Source organism: Stegodyphus dumicola, chromosome 6, assembly GCF_044657685.1.
Source record: "Stegodyphus dumicola isolate Sdum_Otavi_A_Nest chromosome 6, ASM4465768v1".
NCBI lineage: Eukaryota > Metazoa > Arthropoda > Arachnida > Araneae > Eresidae > Stegodyphus > Stegodyphus dumicola.
Genome location: NC_140773.1, coordinates 204,641,801 through 204,666,596, shown reverse-complemented (window position 1 = coordinate 204,666,596; position 24,796 = coordinate 204,641,801). Strand labels below are relative to the sequence as shown.

General features: G+C 36.0%; 1 protein-coding gene and 1 pseudogene across 4 annotated transcripts in view; one reads left to right on the top strand and one right to left on the bottom strand.

Annotated features, from left to right (window-relative positions):
- Positions 1-7,303, top strand: part of LOC118190717 (uncharacterized) — a 156,802-nt gene extending 149,499 nt beyond the window's left edge. For all 4 annotated transcript variants that reach the window (XM_085819382.1, XM_085819383.1, XM_085819381.1 and 1 more), the window contains exon 18: positions 5,802-7,303. In XM_085819382.1, the coding sequence (XP_085675508.1) occupies positions 5,802-6,129 (328 nt within the window). In that variant the 3' untranslated portion in view covers positions 6,130-7,303. The remainder of the gene's footprint in view (positions 1-5,801) is intronic.
- Positions 7,304-8,057: 754 nt separating this feature from the next.
- On the bottom strand, positions 8,058-10,189 carry LOC118190712 (synaptobrevin homolog YKT6 pseudogene; annotated as a pseudogene).
- Between the last annotated feature and the right edge of the window lie 14,607 nt (positions 10,190-24,796).

The following is a 24,796-nucleotide window of genomic DNA, read 5'->3' as shown; positions in this document are numbered from 1 at the left end:
TTCCCTGCCAATACAAACTCAAGTAGAAGCAATCTCGACAATAGTATTACAGCTAAGAAAACCAGCAAAATTCGCAGATACCATGTTCCACCCTGATGAATATGAAGAAAAACCCCAAAAATACCAGACACATCCAGCCTTCAAACTCCATAACCTCCACTGCAACTTCAACTAACTTCCTCCTAACACCAATATAACAGCTTTCACAGATGGATCCAAAATTGACAATAAAGTGGGCTGTGCAGCAACAATCTGCATCAACACCAGTACACCTCAATCAGCCCCAGCATCAGTTCACTCGGAATGGCAGGGGCACCTGAGATCAAATAACAGTGTCTACCAGGCCGAATTAACCGCTATTCGCCTCGCCATCAACCACCTGCTACGAGACCCAACAGACACCATTCATATCGTGACAGACAGTCAGTCATCTATACAAGCTATTCAAAGCTTCTACACCAACTCACCAATAGCACAGGACATCCAGAAGACCATAAGGACAAGTAATAAGCAGTTCATTCTCTCATGGAACAGAATCCATAATAATTGCGAAGGCAATGAGAGGGCGGACTTCCTTGCAAAACAGGCAGCACTTCAAGTCGGTGACGGTATAAACATCCCCTGGCCACAATCGGCATTAAAATCAAAGCTCAAACAACTTGCAACTGAGACATGGCAGCAAGACTGGGAAAATGGTACAACAGGACGACGTACTTGCAGCTTTATACCGAAGATAGACGATACACGCACAGTATCCAATTATTTCTTGACACAATATATCTCAGGTCACGGCCCTTTCCCTACATATTTCTTGGAAAGAAATTTTACTTCTACTGATTTCTGCGTATGTGGAGAAAGAGGCGACCCTGACCATTATGTCTTTCATTGCCCACTAACCGCCAACCTACACGTCAAACATCCTACTCAAGTGGGAATGGAATTTAAAAGATTCCTAATCAACCATCAACACACATACAAAAACATTAAACTAATCATAGACAAGCTACAACAACAAGGTAGAGAACTATGCCACTCATAAATAACAAAACGGACGTAATGATGAATACTTAGCAATCGAAGTGCCACCACACAGCTGTCCAAAGAATCATGACTGTTTGCTCACTTCTACTGAAGAACGACATCTAATCTGCAGCTTCACCATTTAACTTTCGTTGGAAACAATCTAAGGTACTCATATGATTCAAATATGATATTCAACAGGGAGTGCTCCTATCCTAAGTCATCACTATTTATGTGAGTGATAATTATCAACTACCAGTGCCTTCAAACTACCAAAGCGCAGTACTTTGAACTTTACACTATTATCTGATGCCCATTATACAAAGTGCTCTCCATGCTGCTGCGCACAATTCTGTGCCCATTGAACTCTATGCATAATGAACTCTGTGCAAAGTAAACTCTGGAAAATGATACCACCAACACAAAAATAACATAGCATTATAACTCACATCACATCCATCTTCCCATATGCTAAGGCGTTCCTCCAAGCACACCAACAAATGTCAAACTGCAACACCTAATTAATTGTAACATGTTATCTCCATATTGATTCCTCTTTACCAATATATCTCTACCTCGATTACCTGTACCCCAGTTTATCTTTATAATTGTTCTTCCTATGCAAATAACTTTTTACTTTAATGTAATTTATTATGTCAACTGCGAAATGTAATGACTTGTAATCTTTTGTCTTAATAAATGCCAGAAAAGGTTAGTGCAGTGGGGCAATACCATTTTTGTCTATGATGATGTCGTGGTGCCCCCTGCACTTTTTCCTGTCCTGTCCTGGTTATATCGTCTAGACGAACAGTGACTTGATCCCTTGGCTCCTGGACATGAGCAGCTCTGATTGGGTGGCGGTCTCTACGAGTTGCTTGCTGGGCTGCCTCGAATTTCATGGCGTACACTAGAGCGCTTTTTAAATCTTTTACATCCGCCATTCGTAGAGCTTTCTGTATTTCAGTATTCCGGATGCTGTCGATAAAGTATTGCAAGGACAGAATTTCCCTTGTTTCTGTCGGGCATTCCGAAAAGGCGAGATGGGACAGCCTTTCAACATCCGTGGCGAGCTCCTGGAGTGTTTCGGTAGGCTTCTGTTGACGAGATTTTAATTGGAGCCTGCTGTAGTCTTTTAAACACTTCTCCCCAAAGCGCAACTCCAAGGCGCCGGACAGAGCTTCGAAATCTAACCTTTTGTTTTCGGGAAGCGTCTGCAGGATATCCGCTGCGTCTGCTCTCAGAGAAGCGGCGAGATGACAGGCCTTAGCTTGGGAATCCCATCCATTCGCATCCGCCACGATAGAAAACTGGGTCTTATACACTTGCCAGGATGTCTTCCCATCATATGTGGATAGCTTCAGAGATGGACGAGCAGGCATCGGTAACAATTTAAAATCATCACCCTTACTCCCAGCCGTCGCTACGAATTTCTTTAAAGTTTCCAGTTCTTTGGCAACCGCACAAACCCGGTCATCAATTTGTTGTTCGATTTGTTTCTGAACGGAACAAACTCTTTCTTCTATTTCTTCTTTAACAGAAGAAACATTTTCCTCAATTTGTCCCACTTTATTCTCAACCACATCTATTCTGCCTTCCATAGCATCGAATTTGGTTTCTATTATGCAGGCAATTTCTCTTTTCATTTCGCATTGACTTTCTTCAATCTTGACTTGAACAGCTTTTATTTCTTCTTTAACAGATTCCTTAACAACTTTTATTTCGTCTTTAAAAGTTAATTGACCAGTTTGAATGGCCTTCATTTCTTCCTTAACGGATTCTTGGCCCAATTTCATCTCGCCTTTAATTTCTTCTTTAACGGAGTTGACGGCTCCTTCCATCTTTTCTTGGAAAGCAGCAAATGCAGTCATCATTTGCCTGAATTGTTCTTCCATCGCTCTTGTTATTGGCATTCAAATCCCACTTCTGACACCAAAAATTGTTGCGTGCGTACGGGTTCGTTACGAAATGAATGCACAAGTCCGATGAAAAATGAACAAAAAATTTATTATTATCACAACAAAAATGCTTAAATTTTCTCAAATTATCATGCAGTATTACAATATCTCACAGTAGTTATCTTTTAACTACTCAAATATCCAATAGAACGTAATTCAAAACAGCTAAAGAACGCTAATCCGCGAATTCGCTACAATCAACAACAGTAGTTTTCAAACAACAACAAGCTAAGCAACTCTACAAACTGAGATGTTTTCCTCCTTTTATAAGATTTTAAAATCACGCGCTAGAATTTTCCAGTACTTTCTCGAAATCAAAAAGAGATATTTATTTATTTAATGCACGCGCTCTTGTATTTTCAATTTTCCGGCTTAGCTCTCTTTTAATATTCGTCACGCGCTGCACTGCGCGAGAAATAAAACCATTTAATTTATAATTGAACTAACATTAGCTTTTTAAATACCAAATTCGTAACACTATAATATCATAATTATCATTAAAAAATTTATTAATTTACTAAAAAGTTTACTAAATTGACATTAAAACCACTCAGAATTCTAACTCTTAAATTTCATAAATTTGCTATGAATTAAATAAAACACAGAATATATTTATTTGTAATATTCAAATAATATTTACTTAATAAATTAAGTAATATTTTGATAAATTTAAAGAAATCTAAAAGTGTTTAATTACCTTCTTCGTCTGTGAGTAAGACAGGAGCCCCTCATATCTTGACATTTTAGGCTAATGCCTAAGGTCGCTCAATAATAAAGCCGGCTTTCAGCGCGTACCTTTTATCGACGAAAAGCGCATACCTTTTAGCGAAAAGCACATACCTTTCAGCGCATACCTTTAGCGACGAGCCCTTTTATCAACAGTAATTAATCTGAGAAGAATTAATACAAGTTGCATTTAAGAAACCGCGCTGTCTGCCGTTATTCTTTCTCACTCGAGGTTTGTTTAGACTCTGAATTGAACGAATTATTGCTACAGAAACCAAGAATAAAGTATTAAAATACAGCTATCGGGAATAAAACTGCTCTAAGCTCTGCTCTAAAATCTAATGAATAATGAAATTTCTGAAAAGATTTTAGATTGTTGATGAAATCTTAGTCAAAATTCCTTCTAAAATCTTGAACGTGAAATATTTTTATGATTTCTTAGTGAGTGGTTGCTAGCCAATAGAAAAGTATTAAAATAACGTATGCATAATATTAATATGTAAGTATAAACCCCAATTTAGTATTAACATCATCTTTCATATTTAATATGACCTAGTAATTGTGAATGAAGGAAGGAATTAAATGTCGTTATTTTGGAAGCAGTTTCCTTCTAAATGTTATTTAGCCAGAAGGAAGCTATAACAAATTCATTTATAAGTAAAATAATTGTTAACGTCATCAAGTAGTAGTATTACAACACTTCAAACGTAAGACTCTGTTCCGTAATACAGTGGAATCTCGAGATACGAGCACCTCTCTATATACGAGAAATTCGAGATACGAGGAAAGTATGAGCGAAACGCTCGTCTCTAAATACGAGCATTGACTCGAGTAAGGAGTATTGTTGGTATGTGTGGCTCGTTTCCCGATCCGGCTCGACTCGGGGAATTCCCTGGTCAGATCATTCAGTGTTCTTTGACCTACGAGTTTGTGTGCTTGTGAGTTTATTGTTTTTTACATTTAACATGAAAATAATTATTTCGCGATGCTTCCCAAGAAGACTGTTGCCTCAGATAGTAGTGCAAAGGAAAAGAAAAAAGCCATGGCCGTTTAAAATAAGAAAGGACTCGTAGATAAGCATAAGCATGGTGTAAGACTGACGAAATTGTTGAAAACTTACTACCGCTCAGCATCGACGATCTACACTATTCTGAAGAAGACGAAAGAAATTAAGACACTTGATGTGGCCAAAGGAGTCGCCGTTACATCTAAGAACCGTCTAAAACTCCTAGAAAATGTTGAGAAGCTGTTGTTGGTGTGGATTAACTAAAAGCAGTTAAAAGGCGATTCGGTGTCTGAAGATATCATTTGCGCTAAGGCTAAGAATCTGGACGTGGAAATTCTCTGAAAAACACCAGGTATTATTTACCATTGTTGTGCATTAAGAAAATTGATTTTTATGTTGATATTTTTAGGTGTGCGGAACGGATTAAATGGATTTCCATTATTTTCTGTGGGGACGTTTGTTTCTAGATACGAGAAATTCGCTATGGAACAAATTAAACTCGTATCTCGAGGTCCCACTGTACTTGTATGCTATCAACTGAAAAGCCAGAAAAACTGCGGCTAGAAAAAATACTTTTATAAAAATTGAAATACGTGTATAAAAACTTTTATTCAAATTTATCTATTTTCAGGTTTAATTACTTTATAGCTTCCCTATTTTGCTGAATGATAACGTAATAAAATAACAAAATTAAATATGATTTTATCCAAATGCTCCTAGAAAACGATATAATTAATATGAAGGTAGTAAGATTCATCAGGAAATATGATACTCAAAGCATGTAAGTGTAAAATATTGAAATATTTGCAGACGTAAATTAACTCGTGTGTTGTACGCGTGCAGCTTATTATAACCGTAAAAATTTGTTTTAATTTAATGTGATCTTTGGCATTTATTGCGTTTCTTTTGCTAATTTGTATCAATTTTGTATGTTTTTTAAGTTACGGTACGTTATGCTGTCTGCATGTGTGTTATGAAAAATTCCAAAAACAGTGTTCCACGGAACATGTTTTATTTTTCCTTTCGATGCCTGTTAGATTTCGAAAACAAATTGCCTTTATTGAAAATTAATTACAATATTCTGATCTTTTCAGGTTAGTGACTTCATCAGCTTCCCGAAGTTCTAGCCGAAGAGGATCCATTGCTTCTACCACTGCTGCACCAACAACATCGCGCCAACCTCCCCCGCCTCCCAAAGATGGTTCCCCTGTGGTAGTACGATCAGATAGTGATGTTGAATGCTTCAAACGCGGTGTCTTTATACATCCCAACGACTGTAGCAAGTTCATAGCCTGTGCTCCAGTTTCTAGAAACTTAGGCCAAGGTTTAAAAGGGCGTGTCTTGAGCTGCCCAGCCAATCAGATCTACCTCGTTGACACAGGAAGATGCATGAAGGGAGATCGTAAAGAGTGCCAGAAATGATAGTGATATATAAAACTTTTTAGGAAAACCTAACTTTATATTGTATGTGTTCAAAACACTATGGACATATCCTGAAGTGTGCAAAGCTACTTACATGCTAGCAGACGCAGCTTTCAACGCCTTTCCTGGTTTGTGATTTATTCACAAAGTAAATTGCCAAGCTCTGTTACTGATGAAAAATTATGAACTGTCACTGGTTCAATCTTCGTAGTTATACGTTTGTGTGGAAGAGAAAGCACGCTGCATCTTTCAGTGCAGAGATTTTGTGTACGTTTTTAATTCTGTGTTTTTAGTTTATCATAAAAATAGCAAAAACTTACCGTTTGTAGGAATGTTTAGCAAACCAACTCATTCTGAAAATTATTTCATAGTGATATGAGCCTTATATTAAATTTCAGACTGAGAAGTCAGACAGCAATAACTTCCTTGAATTATTCAATACTATATAATTGGATTCAGGTTACATGTTTGCCAGATGTTATATTAGGTATGCTATTCCTTTTTCCTGTAGCTGCAACGATATTTGAAGTTACTTAATTCCTACAATTCATTTCTAAAAGAAGCATGCATAAAATCCAGGACTATTGATTAATAGTTAGGTAGTTGCTTTTTAAAGGATAATTTTTAATGTATATTAGATACATTGAAATGTTTGGTAGTGATCTGCGAAAAATGTTGAACAAAGGCTAGAAGGATCTCAGTAACTAGGACTGATAATCATGTTGCAAGACAAACAAATTATTTTTCTATAACTGCATTTAATTTCTCATTTTCTTCTAATTGTGATGAATCTCGAATTAGCTACACTTTTCGAAAGGCTTTCATTAATTATTTGCATTTTTGTAATATAACAGAGAGATTAAAAGTACGAGTATAATTTCTTCAAAAAGGTTGTGTAGATATATTCGATCTTATTACTTCATTTCATGATCATGAAAACTGTTGAAAACTTCATTCGTAGAAATACAGTGATATAAAAATTTTCTTACAGTTTCTTTCTTTTATTTGAGGAAAGTATTTTATTCAATGTGTGAAACAGCGCTCAGACAGATTAAACTTGTATATTTAATGAAAACATCGACAGAACAAAACTGAACTCTCACTATGTGTCACTTCCATCCATTATTTTTGTATACTTATCACAACTTAAAAATAAATGTTTTATTTTGTTTTATTTTTGTGGACGCTTTTTCTTTTGTTTGTTTTTATTGGCATAATATCCGCTCAAAAATCAGCGATTTTAACAACAATTTCTTGTCTTGTATAATGTTTAGCAGACTTACTTTTGCTTGTTTAAGAATAAAAATTGTGACAATGTATGATGATACTTCAAGTAAAAAAAATATTGTGAGAAAACTATAGTTCAAAATTCATAAGAGATGATTTTAATTTATTATTATTAAGGCTCGATGCTGGAGTAGATTATGATTCATATGTAAATTCCTAATACCTTAATCTTCTTGAGTTTTCGAAATATTTTATATCAAACCCATTTTTATGACGCTAAATTTTCGATAGCCAATTATATTCCTGAATCTATGTGAATCATATGTTAACATCCAGCAAATTTTCAAGCGTTCCCAACCCTATGCCCGCAGGCACCATGTGCCCGCCCCTGTGCGATCACAATAAAAATGTTTTAGTTTTCAATAAAATTCTATGTGAAAGTTTTCTCATTTTTAATGAAATAGGAATTGCGTCCAACACACAGCAAAAAGCGAAATGCGACCGATCTCTTTTTCTCTGTGCATGTATTATTAACTATATCCAAATACAAATTCACCTTCAAAAAAGTAAATGGTACCTACTGTCTAATAGATATTTTAGAATGTGCTCTTAGGGACAAAAAGGTTGGGGACTCTTGCCCTACATCTTGTAGACTAAAGAATTTTTCGACAAACATCGAATACTGGGACTCCCAAATTATATTATGCTTTTGCAAAAACAAATAAAAACAGTTTTTATTTACTAACAAAGGATTTTTTTTCATAAGTAACATCTGTTTTCAATTTGAAATGAAATAAACTAAAATACATACAGCATAATTTCAAGAAGTCACTAGCTACTGTATAAATTGATCAGTTTGAAATATTAGCTTGAATTCTTAACAATTACTAAGTTTAATCCTACTCCAAGCGGTTCGATGGTTAGAAAATCAGCTGCCACATCACTGAGCTAGGGTTTAAATCCCGTTGAGACTTGAATGCTTGGGATCTTCTCAACATGGGACCAATTAAAATCAACAAAACGTTTGTTTAATTGGTGAAGGGAAAAAATGGTGTTCTTCGGACTCTGTCTTTCTGCCACCATAGGTATCCAAGGCACTTTCGATACCTGTTGTTACTATCCATAAGATAGGTCCGGGATGTCGTACACCTGGGCAGATCATTAAAAACAATAGCAATTACTATATTAAAAAAGACAGATTTCCGTACAATGAGTGTTTTTAAAAACGTGATCGTAAATGCCATGAAAGGTTAGACGAGTATCTTTAATGCGAGCTAAAAGAATGTTTTAATGTATACTTTGGTAGTATTTTAATGTATACAATCGGTATAGATGAAGTATATTTTAAAATTTGATATTACCCACCAAATTTGGCGATTATTTGTCTGGCATGGTAACCCTGCAAGTTTGTCGAGATTTTTTCGTATGACAAACCGTTTAACCAATTTAAACATTTCTGTAGATTTTTGTTAGATTATTTTTCTTCTTCTTTTTTTTTTTTTTTTTTTTTTTTTTTTTTTTTTTGTTGTTGTTGTCAAAAAAGAATTTTTATTTACATTTTTACTAATTTTTTTAACTTTTTTTTTCTTTGGCTTTGAAACGGTTAAGTAGTACATGTTTAATAGTACATGTTAAGTAGCACATGTTTTAACAGTTATATTTTTTTAAGATTTTTGTTTTCACTTCGCACTTTAAGCTGAAAAGCCTGCGGAGACGAGGTTTTCCCACCAGACTTTTTAGGGGTAACTTTTCGTTGACCCAGTGCATCTGTGGCATCTGCTTCCCTTCGATCTATACTCCTACATAAGTAATGTATTCTTCAATGTTACATTTTCTTTATAAAATCTTTACATTTTGTTTATTGCTATTTTATAATACACAGTTTGTTATAAATTCCAACTTCATTATTTAGCATGATTTCAGGGTAGGTATGTAAACTAAAACACCGGCAGAATGAATGAATTTTTTTTATTTTTCTGAGTAAAAATTTTTTAAATGCAATTTTTCCAAATTAACTCAATTGATTATATCAGCGCATAATGTCAAAGTGCTGAACAACAGGCGTTAGTTTTCTTAGCAGTTTTATAAAAAGTTTTCGCTTGTATACTTAAATCGTCAGCTTTAATGACTAAATCATCTAACTTCTCACCTCTCTGAAGAATGGTTTCCATTGTTTGGTGAAGAATAACTTTGGTTTCTTCGAGTTCCGCTTGTATTACTCCTAATACATCTGTACTTTTAGGATCCTCAAACTTCTCAAGCAACTCCTTAATTTCTGGATAGCGCACAGCTTCATTAGTGTTCCAAGTCTTGGGTAGTATCTTGAATGAAAAGTCTTCCAACAGTTGACTTAGACAAATATGAGCTACTTTGGCTGGATATTCGTCGTCAGTTACAGCAGCAGCTGCCAAGCCATCTTTTCTTACGAATGCGTGACACATATAAGTTTGTTCTTTGACGCTTACTTTTGTCTCCAACTCTATTCTTCCAACCAATGTAGTGCTGCAAAAGCGCATGAATTCTTTCACGCTGCCTTTTTGAAAGAAGTTGAACCCTTTAAGATCACTGGCATTGCATAATATTACACTTTTCAAAGGCTGCCTCTGAATGACAGCTAAATAATACAGCCTTACCATTCTCAGAAAATTTTGTTGATAAATTTACCTTTCCGTACGTAGTGTGGAAGATTTATGTTGTCTTTGAACAAACAGCAAGTAATAAACTTTCATGTAGTGCTTCAGAAACATGCGTATAAAGCAATCCATGAGTTTACAAAGCTAGTCCGAAAAAAGAAAAAGCGGTTTAGTTTAATTATAACTTATCTAATACTGAATTCTAAGCAAATATAGTATTGCCAAATGTTAAAGAAAAACTTTTAATCCTTCTTCTGCTAGCATATGATTTTTAATTTGAGTGCAAATATTTTCCCCATCACATGCAATTTTCGTACAATGCCGATTACCAAACACTTAATTGTTTTTATTAATTTTTACTCCAAAAATACATTTCATACACAAAATTGCTTGCAGAATTCTATCATGAAATTTTCTTAAAATTTTGTGGCAACATACTGTGGATACCGTTATTTTTCTTCATCAAATTAGTACTCTTATAAAATATGGTTACATATCTATATTTTTTTTCTCATGCGCAAAACATTAACAAGTTTTACTTCCGTGTACGAAATAAAGAAAGTATTGTAATCGCGAAAAATTTGAGGTATCATATTTCAGCGAAAATATCCATTCCAACCGCTCTCGAAACCATCTAAAAGATTTTTTTTGTAACATCTGTATGTACGGACAGAATAAACGACTGTTTTTGCCAAAGAGGATTGAGATATGGATTTAAAATAGATTCAGAAGAGATTTTTTTTGACGTTTGTACGTACGTATATAGGTATGTATGTGTTTCGCATAACTCAAGAACGAGTAACCGCAGAACGCTGAAATTTTTTATGTGGGACTATTATAACATGTAGTTTTGTACTTCTCTTTTCCATTGTAATAGGCTGCACCAATCGCATACAAATATATATATATATATATATATGTGTGTGTGTGTGTGTATGTGTAAGATACAAGAAAATACGATAGCTGCTTTAAAAATAATTGGCGACCTCAAAATTAACGATTCTAGATTGGGTGCTCTCCCCCTAATTTCATTTGTTCTCCCAAATTCGAGATCCTTCTATGTTATGTAACAACTTCAAATTAACCAACCAAGTTTGTCTCTACAATTACATCAGACTTAGCATAAATACGCTTGGCACAATAAACTACGTCATTCTTCATTCCTTTCCTTAGCTTCCGCCATTGCTACCGTGTTAACTATGCTCTGCTTGTCTGTCTAAAATAATGACGCCCCCTTTAACCCTGTGTATGTAAGAAGTTATAGTAATTGTTATGATTAAAGAGTATGTTGTCTACGAGGAATTATTCTAGTGTGCTTAAAATAAAGATGTTAACTGGCTGAACCGGGTTTCGTATCAACTTCTTCCTCACGACTGCCAGCTTTTGAAGTACCCGGATTCCTCCCACACATTTAAATCATTACATATATATATTTTCACTCTGTTACCTGGCTCGGTGAGCTTAGTTTTTTATTCTTATATGTTGGTAAATTGTGCATTTCTTCCTTTCAAAGTAATGATGTTCTAGGTAAGTATTTTATGCCTGCAGTTAATCGACATGAAATAGTTGTAGAATTATCAACAATTTAAAAGTTTAATGGGCGAGTTAAGCCTAACTAAGACCGCCATTTGTTTACATTTGAAACTCGGCAGAATAGTGAATTTAGTGAGTTTCTGCCCTTTCAGCGTTTTTTTTTTTTTTTTTTTTTTTTTTTTTTTTTTTTTTTTTGTGTGTGTGTGTGAGACTAAAAACAAACAATTGCTTGTTTTTGCATAAAAGCTCTAATTTTAATCTAATTTTGGTGCTACTTTGTTAGACGGTTGCACGGATTTTTGGCGATTTACGTTGGCGCATTTGTTGGCGCGATTTTTACAAACGTCAGCCATCTTGAAAAACGCTGTTTTCATGCATAGTAAAGTATTCGAAACTTTAAAAAAAATAAATATCGTTAGAAGTAATGGATTAATTTTTTGTTGAAAATGCCGTTTTTTAAGATGGCAGGCAAGTGTAAATAAATACATTTACTATGAGTATAAAATACTAAAGTAAGGTTATTACTTTCGGTTTTGGTTTGGTTATTACTTTCATATAGCAAAGAAGAGAATAAAAACACCGCTATAAAAACATTGTGCCAACGTTTAATTAGATTAAATTATTACTGAAATTGAATATCGAATTAAAAACCATCATCCAACATTTAAAAGAATTAGAATATTATTAAATTCAAATACTTTAAAATACCTTATATAAAAATATAAATGTATAGAATATAATTAACATTAAAACATATGTGACAATAATTATCTCAGCAATTTTTAAAAATAGTGTATGAATTTTTTAACAAAAATTGAAGTATACAATTATAAAATAAAAGAAAAATATGTACTTACATTTTTCTTGAATCTTTAATCTGTTGTTTATTGATAAGTATCACAAAAAAAAATCGGAATCATAATTTAGATATCAATGAAAAAAATTTGAAAAATGTAATATCAAGGGCAGGAATAAAAAAAATTAAAAAAAAAAATTATAAATAGATAAAGCAATTTAGAACCAAATTAATGGATCATGAAGATGAAAAATAACAAAAAAATTTGAAAAAAAATCCAATAATAGGTATTGTTTTTAAGATTTCGAAGATCCTTTAACCGCCCCTCCCTGAAGTACATGCCAATCTTCCCAGTCTATGTCTCTAATAATTTCATGAAATTTAACATATGGATGCTCATTCAATGCAGAGCAAATTTTCCTAAACAAATACCAGGCTAGGTATCCTTCAAAATCTCCTCGACGATTGTAAACCGGCAAAGAATTTTTGAAATCACGCCATTGTCTTTCAACTGTGTTAGTATGAGCTCCGGTTTCAGGATCTACGAAATGGAGCGAATGGTTAACTTGCAAGTGATTAAAACCTTCTTCGCTCAAACGGTCATAAGCTTTCCAGCAGTCCGAAATAATCTGGGTTCCCGGTTCGATCCAATCCTTAATTAAAGCGAGAAGAGTATCCGCTGTTCTGTCTGGCACAGCAACTAAAAAACAGCGACCTGATTCGCGCTCTATTCCCCCAAAAACCCACTGCCCTTCAACGAATCGACCCTTGTTAAACTTTCGTTTTCCGATTTCAGACTCATCAATCTCCACGATTTTCCCTGGCCCTCCGATCTTCTCCGTTTTAGTTTCTACAAAATTAATTAAAACGTCGGTTACATAACTGCTCCAGTCGGCTACAGCTTCTGAAAAAATACCGAGCTCACATTGAATTCTATCGTACGAAGAACCCATGAATATTTCGTACACTAGAGCTAAAATGACAGCAATTGGAAGTTTACTGCCGGTAAAAAAGGAGGAATGTCTAATACTTTTTTTACCGTTACAGCGATTATTTCTTCCACCGTTACCACAATACCATATACGGCCATCCTCGGAATCGGCTCTTTAAACCATCTTCATCTGTGATCCACTTTTCTCGCACTTCATTGAAGAAGCAATTAGCGAGGTTTCTTCTAAAAACTTAAAACAAATTTCCTCTGACCCTTGTAACAATTTGTAAACAAATCTTTGATTAGGAAAGCCAGGCTGGCCAAAATAAGGTCTCAAAGGACAATTTTTTGATTCCGATACCAATAATTCTTGGTACTTACCAATAACAACATTCATCTTAGAGAAAGACATCTTTGAAGGAATTCCAAGAAATGAATTAAATTTTAAAATGGCCCGGAAATGCACAAATTTTCAGTAACCAATCAGGGAGCTGATTACAGCTCGTTAATGCACAAATATACTATAACCAATCAGAAAGCTTATTACATCACGCCTAGAATTAAATTTGTTTAAAAATTCATACATAATAAAATCATTTTTAAAAAAATTAAAAATTAAATTGTATTTTAATATTTAATAGCCATAAATATGTTTAAAACATTAGATTAAATTTATACATATTAAAACCAATTACTTTTAAAGCAAGGTGACGTCATTGATTACATCATCCACAACATAAAATTTCATAGAATATGATAAACAAAAAAAATTTTATTTCAAATAAAAATGCAAAATTAAATTGATTTTTAATATTTAGAAGCCATAAATAATATTTAAAACACGGAATTTATGCACAATAAAACACATTATTTTTTAAATAAAATGACAACAAAGTATCGGTTACCATAAATAACTTATCTCGCAGTGGGTTTACCATAAGTTGTATTACTTGCCAAAAGAATATCGCCAAAAAATCGCCAAAATCCGTGCAACCGTCTACCAAAGTAGCACCCTAATTTTAATTATAAAAATTGTTTTTAACTGTTTTAATTGTGTTTGGTGTTTTTTGTTTATTTTACAATTTTTAATGAAGATGTTTTGAGATTTTGCGTATTTTTGCTTCGAAGGGAGGACTGAATTAACTGAATTAGAAATATATCTCTAATGAAATTCGAGGAAATAAGTTTCAATGAAGTGCTGCAAAAAAGGAGTATAATTTAATGAGCCATACAAGGAAGTCATGTGGTGTCCACATCAGAATTTACAATTTGTCTTTCAAATTACAAAAATAGCTTGTTAAAAACAAATCTTAGGAAAATTGGAGAAATACTGAATTTTTCAAAAAAGAAGAGCAGTGAATTTTTTAAATCTACGACCTCCGATTTGGAAACTTCATTGAGAAGCATGTTGCAAACATAATATTATAGAAGTAACGTGCAAGCTTGTAGTTCTTGTGAAAGTAAAGACTGAATATTGAAAATTGTTTTGAGGTTTCTGCCGCTCAGAGGGTATAGTGGTTAGGAGAGCCTACTCAGGTACCGAAGTGTTCGAATCCCCGAAAAGGCATGGGTGTAGTTGTACGTCGCTTCATACCAGGTAACGATGATCCACCTATTAGGTGCTTCCATAATAAAGTGCCCAGCCTTAATCGGCTAAAGTGCCCGCCAATCGAAAAGCAAAATTTCAGGTGTTTAGGTAGAAAATCTAATCACAAAATGATACAACTCTTCACGCGGTACAGAAACCTAATGCCTTTGACAAAATTTACCTACTTTTCTTCATCAGGTAAGACTGGAGGAGACAGTTTACAGCAGCATGGAGCTGTAGCGGAGGTAATTGTATGCACAAGTGGCTCTCTCTGTTTAATAAAAAGATTTTCACAAGGCTTCTGTATTTACATAGAGCAAGTGATAAGAGTCTGAAGGGGTTTGAATTAATATTACACAGTTAAGCCCCTATAACTAGTTAACTAGCTGTAGGTTTTAACGGTATCATAGTAACTCAAAAATCTTTCAGACCCTATTAAACTTATAGGAAAGTTATCGCTCCGTCTACGTAAATACATCAAAGTCCTGTTCTTGAGTTCTAAGCAAATGTTTTTATTAAACTTGGAGTTAAACAAAACGCACCATTTGTGCGTACAATCATCACCACCACTTGTGGGTAGTAAAATAACTTAAAAGATGAATTTGCATATTAAAAGTATCGTAATCGGAAACTACACGAATTTTTCCTAAATAAGCTGACTCAAGTTTCAATTTCATGCCGTCTAGGAAATGGTTAATGCCGAAGTATTAACTAGCGGAGCTGGGCTAAATTAGACCTACAAGCGTCGCTGCCTTAAAGTTCTGTATCTAAAAACATTCAATATCATCGCCTTAAATACTCTTTAATTCATTTGCATCCTAATGAGAATTAAGAGAAAGAAAAAGAGATCCAAGATTTAAGTCATTCAAGTCATAAAAATTTGTTTTTAGTGTGCACGGAGAGGGCCTGCATGTTTTTCTCATCAACAGATGCTATGCACAAGATCTGATGTGTACACCACATGACTTCCTTGTAGGGAATATTAAATTATACGCAATTTTTCTTGCATTTCATTTAGAAACTTATTGGAATGAATCAAATCTACTTCGTCGATAGCGCATAAACTCCAATAGAATAAATGCACTCTTTAAAATTCACTATATTTGTTTACTATAGCGACACTCTGGCGCTAGATTTACTTAAAAGCGTTATATTTCGTTCATATTATACCTCAGAATGCACAAAATGTATATATCATTTGAAGAATTATCTAACCGTTGCCACATATTCTATTCAAATACTATAATAAATCTAAAACGATGTATAAAAGAAATTAAGCAAACAAAAAACAAAAAAACAGTTATTCACAGACGATTCAGTATTTCACATTCAATTAAGTTCTGGCTTCGCGACAAGCCAAAAATACATAAAAACACAAAATATCTATATTAAAAATTGCGTTATTTTCTCGAAAAAATTCCAAAATGGATTAAGCATGATTTAATTCGCAGTAATAAATGAAGGCGTTATCTTTGTTGTTGCGAAGCTTAGTCTCTCTAGATTGGCAACCAGTCTACTATTCTGCTGTTTCTGTGGATTCTGCTTTTTATTCTGTAAACAACTATGTCCGCCATGTTATTTAAAAATTAGGCTTAACCGCACTTAAACAGCTTTTAAATTGTTGATAATTGTACAAATATTGCTTGAAGATTTCCTAAAGGCATAAAAACCTTGACCGAAAGATAAGAACAACATAATTCAATCTTTTTTAAAGCAAACATTGCACAATTTACAAACGCATAAGAGTAAAGAAACTAAGATCCCTGAGCCGGGTAACAGAGTGGATATATACGTTTGGTGCGGCCGATTGCAACCAAAATACGAAGTGCACGTCTACATGTTATAGCAGTCCCTATATACAAAATTTCAACGCGCTGAGGCTACTCGTTTTTGAGTTATGCGAGATATGTACATACGTATATACAGACGCCACGAAAATTTTCTTCAGAATTCATTTTAAAGCAGTTTTATAATTTTTTGGAGGAAAAGAGTCTTATTCTGTCCTCACGTACAGATGTCACGCAAAAACATCGTTAAATTGCATTCGATAGCGATCAAAATGGATATTTTCATTGAAATATACTGCCTGAAACATTTCACGATTATAATACTCCCTTTTAACTTCGTACAAGGAAGCAAAAAAGGGTGCAAAGAAAACAAATACGAACAAAATTTCATTAATAAAACTCTGAAATTTCTGGCCTGAGTTGCGCAAACTGAATGTAATGATAATGTAAGAACTGTTATGTAGAGTTCGCTTTTCAAGAAGGAAGATGGTTTAAAGCAGAGGTGAGCAATCTTTTTTTTTTTTTTTTTTTTTTTTTTTTTTTTTTTTTTTCAATGGGCCAACTGCAAATTTAAAAATTTTATGCAGGACGAATATAAGAAATTTATTCCAATATCAATATTATATAATAAACACAAATTACCACTTTATTAACAAAATGAACAAAAAAAACCAATCTTTGGTCTGTTTTTGCAGGTATGGACGACACAAAAACTCTCATGCAGCTTTCAAATCTTACGATGTTTAGCTTCGATCGGGTGCCATTTTTAATTATCTTCATTGTGAAAAATAACTATTTGCTGACGTAAGTACTTCCAAAAAAGCATGTCTGACGAATCGTGCAAATAGAACTTCTTTCGATGTTCACGTTCTGAGATTTATTTCTCAAATGTGGTGCTGTTTACTAAATCTATTAACTTCATTTTTAATTCATTCGAAACGGTTCCTAATTTTGTACTAAATGGCGAAGAAAATGTATAAATTAAGAATGTTTATTTATTTATTTATTTATTTCCTGACGTAAATATTGTTACGAATTTGGTATTTAAAAAGCTAATATTAGTTCAATTGACGAATATTAAAAGAAAGCTAAGCCGGAAAATTGAAATTACAAGAGCGCGTGCATTAAATAAATAAATATCTCTTTTTGATTTCGAGAAAGTACTGGAAAATTCTATCGCGTGATTTTAAAATCTTATAAAAGGAGGAAAACATCTCAGTTTGTAGTAGTTGCTTAATTTATTGTTGTTTAGAAAACTGCTCTTGTTGATTGTAGCGAATTCGCGGATTAGCTTTCTTTAGCTGTTTTGAATTATGTTCTATTGGACATTTGAGTAGTTAAAAGATAACTACTGTGAGATATTGTAATACTGCATGATAATTTGAGAAAATTTAAGCATTTATGTTGTGATAATAATAAATTTTTGTTCATTTTTCATCGGACTTGTGCATTCATTTCATAAGGAACCCGTACGCACGCAACAATTTTTGGTGTCAGGAGTGGGATTTTGAATGCCAATTACAAGAGCGATGGAAGAACAATTCAGGCAAATGATGACTGCATTTACTGCTTTCCAAGAAAAGATGGAAGGGGCCGTCAACTCCGTTAAGGAAGAAATGAAATTGGGCCAGGAATCCGTTAAAGAAGAAATAAAATTAGGCCAGAAATCCGTTAAGGAAGAAATGAAAGCGACACGGGAACAGATGAAATTGGGCCAGGAATCTGTTAAGGAAGAAATGAAAGCGAGACAAGAGGAATTGAAGACAGAAATTACTTGCATAATAGAAAACAAATTCGAAGCTATGGAAGGAAAAATAGATACAGTTGAAGACAATGTCGGAGAAATTCAAGAAAGAGTTTCTGCGGTAGAGCAACAAATTGAACAAAGAGTTTCTGACGTCCAACAACAAATTGAGGAAAGGGTTTCTGCTGCTGTTGCCAAAGAAGTTGACACTTTAAAGAAGAGCATAGCGACAGAAGGAAGCAATTCTGAGGGTTTTAACTTCTTACCGATGCTTGCTCGTCCGTTTCTGAAGCTATCCACATATGATGGGAAGACATCCTGGCAAGTATATAAAACACAATTTTCTATCGTTTCGGATGCGAATGGATGGGATTCCCAAGCTAAAGCCTGTCATCTCGCCGCTTCTTTAAGAGCAGACGCAGCGGATATCCTTCAGACTCTTCCCGATAACAAAAGGTTAGATTTCGAAGCTCTGTACACCGCCTTGGAGCTGCGCTTTGGGCAGAAGTGTTTAAAAGACTACAGCAGGCTCCAATTAAAATCTCGCCAACAGAAGCCTACCGAAACACTCCAGGAGCTCGCCACGGATGTTGAAAGGCTGTCCCATCTCGCCTTTTCGGAATGCCCGACAGAAACAAGGGAAATTCTGTCCTTGCAATACTTTATCGACGGCATCCGGAATACTGAAATACAGAAAGCTCTACGAATGGCGGATGTAAAAGATTTAAAAAGCGCTCTAGTGTACGCCATGAAATTCGAGGCAGCCCAGCAAGCAACTCGTAGAGACCGCCACCCAATCAGAGCTGCTCATGTCCAGGAGCCAAGGGATCAAGTCACTGTTCGTCTAGACGATATAACCAGGACAGGACAGGAAAAAGTGCAGGGGGCACCACGACATCATCATAGACAAAAATGGTATTGCCCCACTGCACTAACCTTTTCTGGCATTTATTAAGACAAAAGATTACAAGTCATTACATTTCGCAGTTGACATAATAAATTACATTAAAGTAAAAAGTTATTTGCATAGGAAGAACAATTATAAAGATAAACTGGGGTACAGGTAATCGAGGTAGAGATATATTGGTAAAGAGGAATCAATATGGAGATAACATGTTACAATTAATTAGGTGTTGCAGTTTGACATTTGTTGGTGTGCTTGGAGGAACGCCTTAGCATATGGGAAGATGGATGTGATGTGAGTTATAATGCTATGTTATTTTTGTGTTGGTGGTATCATTTTCCAGAGTTTACTTTGCACAGAGTTCATTATGCATAGAGTTCAATGGGCACAGAATTGTGCGCAGCAGCATGGAGAGCACTTTGTATAATGGGCATCAGATAATAGTGTAAAGTTCAAAGTACTGCGCTTTGGTAGTTTGAAGGCACTGGTAGTTGATAATTATCACTCACATAAATAGTGATGACTTAGGATAGGAGCACTCCCTGTTGAATATCATATTTGAATCATATGAGTACCTTAGATTGTTTCCAACGAAAGTTAAATGGTGAAGCTGCAGATTAGATGTCGTTCTTCAGTAGAAGTGAGCAAACAGTCATGATTCTTTGGACAGCTGTGTGGTGGCACTTCGATTGCTAAGTATTCATCATTACGTCCGTTTTGTTATTTATGAGTGGCATAGTTCTCTACCTTGTTGTTGTAGCTTGTCTATGATTAGTTTAATGTTTTTGTATGTGTGTTGATGGTTGATTAGGAATCTTTTAAATTCCATTCCCACTTGAGTAGGATGTTTGACGTGTAGGTTGGCGGTTAGTGGGCAATGAAAGACATAATGGTCAGGGTCGCCTCTTTCTCCACATACGCAGAAATCAGTAGAAGTAAAATTTCTTTCCAAGAAATATGTAGGGAAAGGGCCGTGACCTGAGATATATTGTGTCAAGAAATAATTGGATACTGTGCGTGTATCGTCTATCTTCGGTATAAAGCTGCAAGTACGTCGTCCTGTTGTACCATTTTCCCAGTCTTGCTGCCATGTCTCAGTTGCAAGTTGTTTGAGCTTTGATTTTAATGCCGATTGTGGCCAGGGGATGTTTATACCGTCACCGACTTGAAGTGCTGCCTGTTTTGCAAGGAAGTCCGCCCTCTCATTGCCTTCGCAATTATTATGGATTCTGTTCCATGAGAGAATGAACTGCTTATTACTTGTCCTTATGGTCTTCTGGATGTCCTGTGCTATTGGTGAGTTGGTGTAGAAGCTTTGAATAGCTTGTATAGATGACTGACTGTCTGTCACGATATGAATGGTGTCTGTTGGGTCTCGTAGCAGGTGGTTGATGGCGAGGCGAATAGCGGTTAATTCGGCCTGGTAGACACTGTTATTTGATCTCAGGTGCCCCTGCCATTCCGAGTGAACTGATGCTGGGGCTGATTGAGGTGTACTGGTGTTGATGCAGATTGTTGCTGCACAGCCCACTTTATTGTCAATTTTGGATCCATCTGTGAAAGCTGTTATATTGGTGTTAGGAGGAAGTTAGTTGAAGTTGCAGTGGAGGTTATGGAGTTTGAAGGCTGGATGTGTCTGGTATTTTTGGGGTTTTTCTTCATATTCATCAGGGTGGAACATGGTATCTGCGAATTTTGCTGGTTTTCTTAGCTGTAATACTATTGTCGAGATTGCTTCTACTTGAGTTTCTATTGGCAGGGGAATAACTCCGGCGAGTAGTCAAGGCCGTTTGTTGAAGTTGTGACATATGCTCTTGTTATGTTGAGTAGAAATGGTCGCTGAATTGAATTTAATAATCTTCTTTTGCGCTCTGTCATTGGAAATGCCCATATTGCTGCTGCATAGGTGATGATTTTGTTGATTACAGTTTTGAGTAATATTTTCATGATTTTGCTGTTGAGGCCCCAGGAGTAACCTCTCATAGTCTTTAGGGATTGAGCAATTTTGGCGGTGGTGAGTTTCTTCTGTTGAAGATGTTCGATCCAGTTGAGCTTATGGTCGATAATTAAGCCAAGGTATTTAATGGACTTAACACATTTGATTTTGCTGTTGCCTATTTTCAGAATTGGGTATCTGGTGATGGAGCGTCCAAGCTTGTGAATAATCGGGGCTTGGCTTTTAGAGTTAGAGATTTGCAGTTTAATCCTGTGGCACAGCTGGTTGAAGATGTCAAGCGTAACGTTGCAATTTTCTTGGAGATGGTCTCGGGTGGAGCCTTTGACGATAAAAGCAACATCATCGGCATAGACCACAATTTTGGTGTGCTCCGGCCAGGTGTGGTCAATAATGTGATTGAAGGTGACATTCCAGAGGTCCGCACTCATACATGATCCTTGTGGGCATCCTCTGGATTGATTTCTGTAGATGGTTGAGTTGTAAATGACGATGCTTTTCCTATTGTCGAGGTAAGAAGTTATTAATTGGTAAAGATTTTTGGGACAGTCAATCTCTCTGAGGGCCTGTTTTATGGCTGGCCACCAGAGAGAGTCGAAAGCATTTTGGAGGTCCAGGCATAGAAGTGCAGAATACATTTGGTGTTGTTTATTCTTTGAGATCTCTGAGAGTTCAGAGTCAATTGCGTGAGTAGTGGATCTATGAGGTTTGAATCCGAACTGATACTTGCTGATTTTGTTATTTTTATAGAGGTGATACTTGACTCTTGTAATTGTCAGTCGCTCTAGTAATTTGCCCATTGCTGGTAGTAGGTTGATCGGACGGTATGAGCACGGATCCTCTGGGTTTCTATTCTTGGAAAAGAAGACTATTTGACCGATCTTAAAGCAGTCTGGAAAACATTTGTATTCCAGGCACTTGTTGTAGAGGGTGAGTAGAAGATCTGGAGTTTCCCTGCATATGATTTTTAGAATTTTGTTCGGTATGCTATCAAGGCCAGGGGCTTTCTTATTATTTAAGGATTTCATGTTTAGTAAATGGGATGTCGTCAGGGGTGGAGGGGAGATTGTCGTTAGCTCTCATTTGTGCTTATTCAGGGGTGTCTTGATTGCTGTCATCTTTAAGGAAGACTTCATCCATTATTGCATTGAGGGTGTCCAGCGTGGTATCTGCATTGTTATTTTGTTGGATTTGATGGGTGGCATGTATTTGCGTAGGTCTAAATATTTTTGATGTGGCCATTTTATAGAGGGTGCCATAGGTGTCTTGATTGGTAGTGCAGTATTTGCTCCATGACTGTAATTTAGCTGTAATTATCATGTTCTTTTGTCCACCAATTGGCTCTTGTAGACTGGTTGGCTTTTTTTTATTTTTAGTGTATTTTAACAAAGTTCTTGGATTTGTCGCGTGGTGTTTTCTGCGCTTGCATTGATTTCATCTTTGGAGTTGCATGTGGTGAGTTCTTGCAGAATGTTGTTGGCGATCCTTCTTAGAGATTTGGTGAATTTCTTCTCCGTTTGTTGATTGATTTTGAAGCGCATTGTATGGATTTGGTCAATTTGCATGTTGACTTCGAAGGTGATGTAATGATGATCAGAATTGGAGTGGTCGTCACTGATTTTTCTATTGGTGATGTTATGGATCAGATGGTGGGTTGTAAGTAGAAGGTCTGGCCAACCTTTACCGTTAATTGTTTTAAAAGTAGGTGAGTCATCGGAGTTGTTGTGGAGTATTAAATTCTGAGAGTGTATTAGGTCTTCCATCTGTAAGCCACGTGGCGATGTGAAGTGGTAACCCCATAGACGGCTCTGAGCATTGAAGTCGCCACAGATGACTTGGGGGACTTGCATGCTTTGTAGATTGTGGTTGATTTCTTGCAGTGTGATGTCTAGTTCCTCCGCTGGAGATGCATAAGCGCTTGTTAGGAGGAGCTGCGTGCCTGCAGTTGTATAGCAATGGTAACAATGTCTCTGTGATCTTTGATCACAAGAGGAGACCATGATTTATTGATGACAAAGATAACTGCTCTTGGGGGTTTGTCAGGTACTGGGTTATGTTGTGAGAAGATATTCCATGTAGTTGGAATATTTCTTGGGGCTCCCTTGTTGCAATAGGGCTCCTGTGCAAAGATGACATCATAGTAGTTCTCGGAGACGTAATGTACTAGTGTATCGGTGGCAGTTTTCGACCTCTGAAGATTTATTTGTAGTGCTTTGAAGCTCGGAGAGGTAGTGGACTTGATTAATGAAATTGGATGCTGGTACATGATGAATATTATGAAAATGTAATCGAACTACTCCTGATATCGTGTTCTAGATCTAATTCTGGTTGTTTCCTCTTTGTAAGATGGGCAGGAGTTGGCATACGCTGAGTGGTTGCAGCTATAGCCTGTTCCGTAGTGTAGGTTATTAATTTCGCAATTGATGCAATTTGGGGAATTAGCATTACAGTCTCCTTCTTTGTGCTTTCCACCAGAGTAAGCGCAGTGAGAGTGGTATTCACATTCTTTTGTACGGTGACTGAATGCTTGACAGTTTGTGCAGCGATGTGCTCCTATGAATTCTGTGATAAGGTTGTATCGCCATCCAAAGTTAACAGTCCTAAGAGAGATGCATTTGTGGAAGACAGTTGGCGTGCAATCAATTATCCATTTTATAGTGTTCTTTCGGTCGTTCAGTTTAAATAGCGGGGTGACGTCTTGAGGGTTACATTCCGCTGCTCTGGCAATGCTATTTCGAACTTCCTCAGCCGTAATATGCGATGGCAATAGGTGCACTGTACATTTCGGTGTTCTCTTTTTAGGAATCCTGGTGATAATTAGTTGTTTTGCCTTTTCTGAATTGTTGAGCAGCTGATTGATTTTAATTACATCTTCGTGTGCATGGCATTTAACTGCTAGCCCACCTTATTTTATTGGAACAATTTTATTAACTTGCGATTGGATGTTTTCTATTGGAATAATCTCTTGGAGCATACCTTGTAATTTGTTTACGCTTCTGGCGTCCTTGCGTATATCAGCAGAGTTGGCTCGTTCTTGTTAGGCAAGTTGGCTGCTGGATGCATACTCGTTGTTGGAGGATTCTGGGTCAGATTAGTTTGCTCCTTTGGGATTTCATTGTGGTGTTGTTGCGTTGCAGCTTGAGTTGTTGGACAATGTACTGAGGAACAGTTGGGATGGGAGTTATTTTGCTGGTATTTTGCAGTTGTCGGGTTAGTTGGTCGTACTGCTGTTTGGCTGTCATTAGTTTGGTGCAATTTTGTGTTTGTTGCTATTGTGTTGGGGAGGCAGAAGTTATTTTCAGTGGCAGTTGTTACATCAGTGGTGTGATCTAAGGATAGATTGAATAGAGCAGTGAGGAGGGCATTGAGTTCTTCTCTTAAAGCAGCTGGTATGACATACCTGGAGCTATGCCGCGTGTTGGCAATTTCAACACAACGGGAGTAAATATCAATTGCTGTGGTTGGAATTTCAGTACCGTTGCCTTCCTGTTGTATCATAGTAGAGAATCTTGGGTTGTGAGGCTTTTGGCATACAGGAGTGCTCTCATTGTCGCCACTGAGAATAGGTGG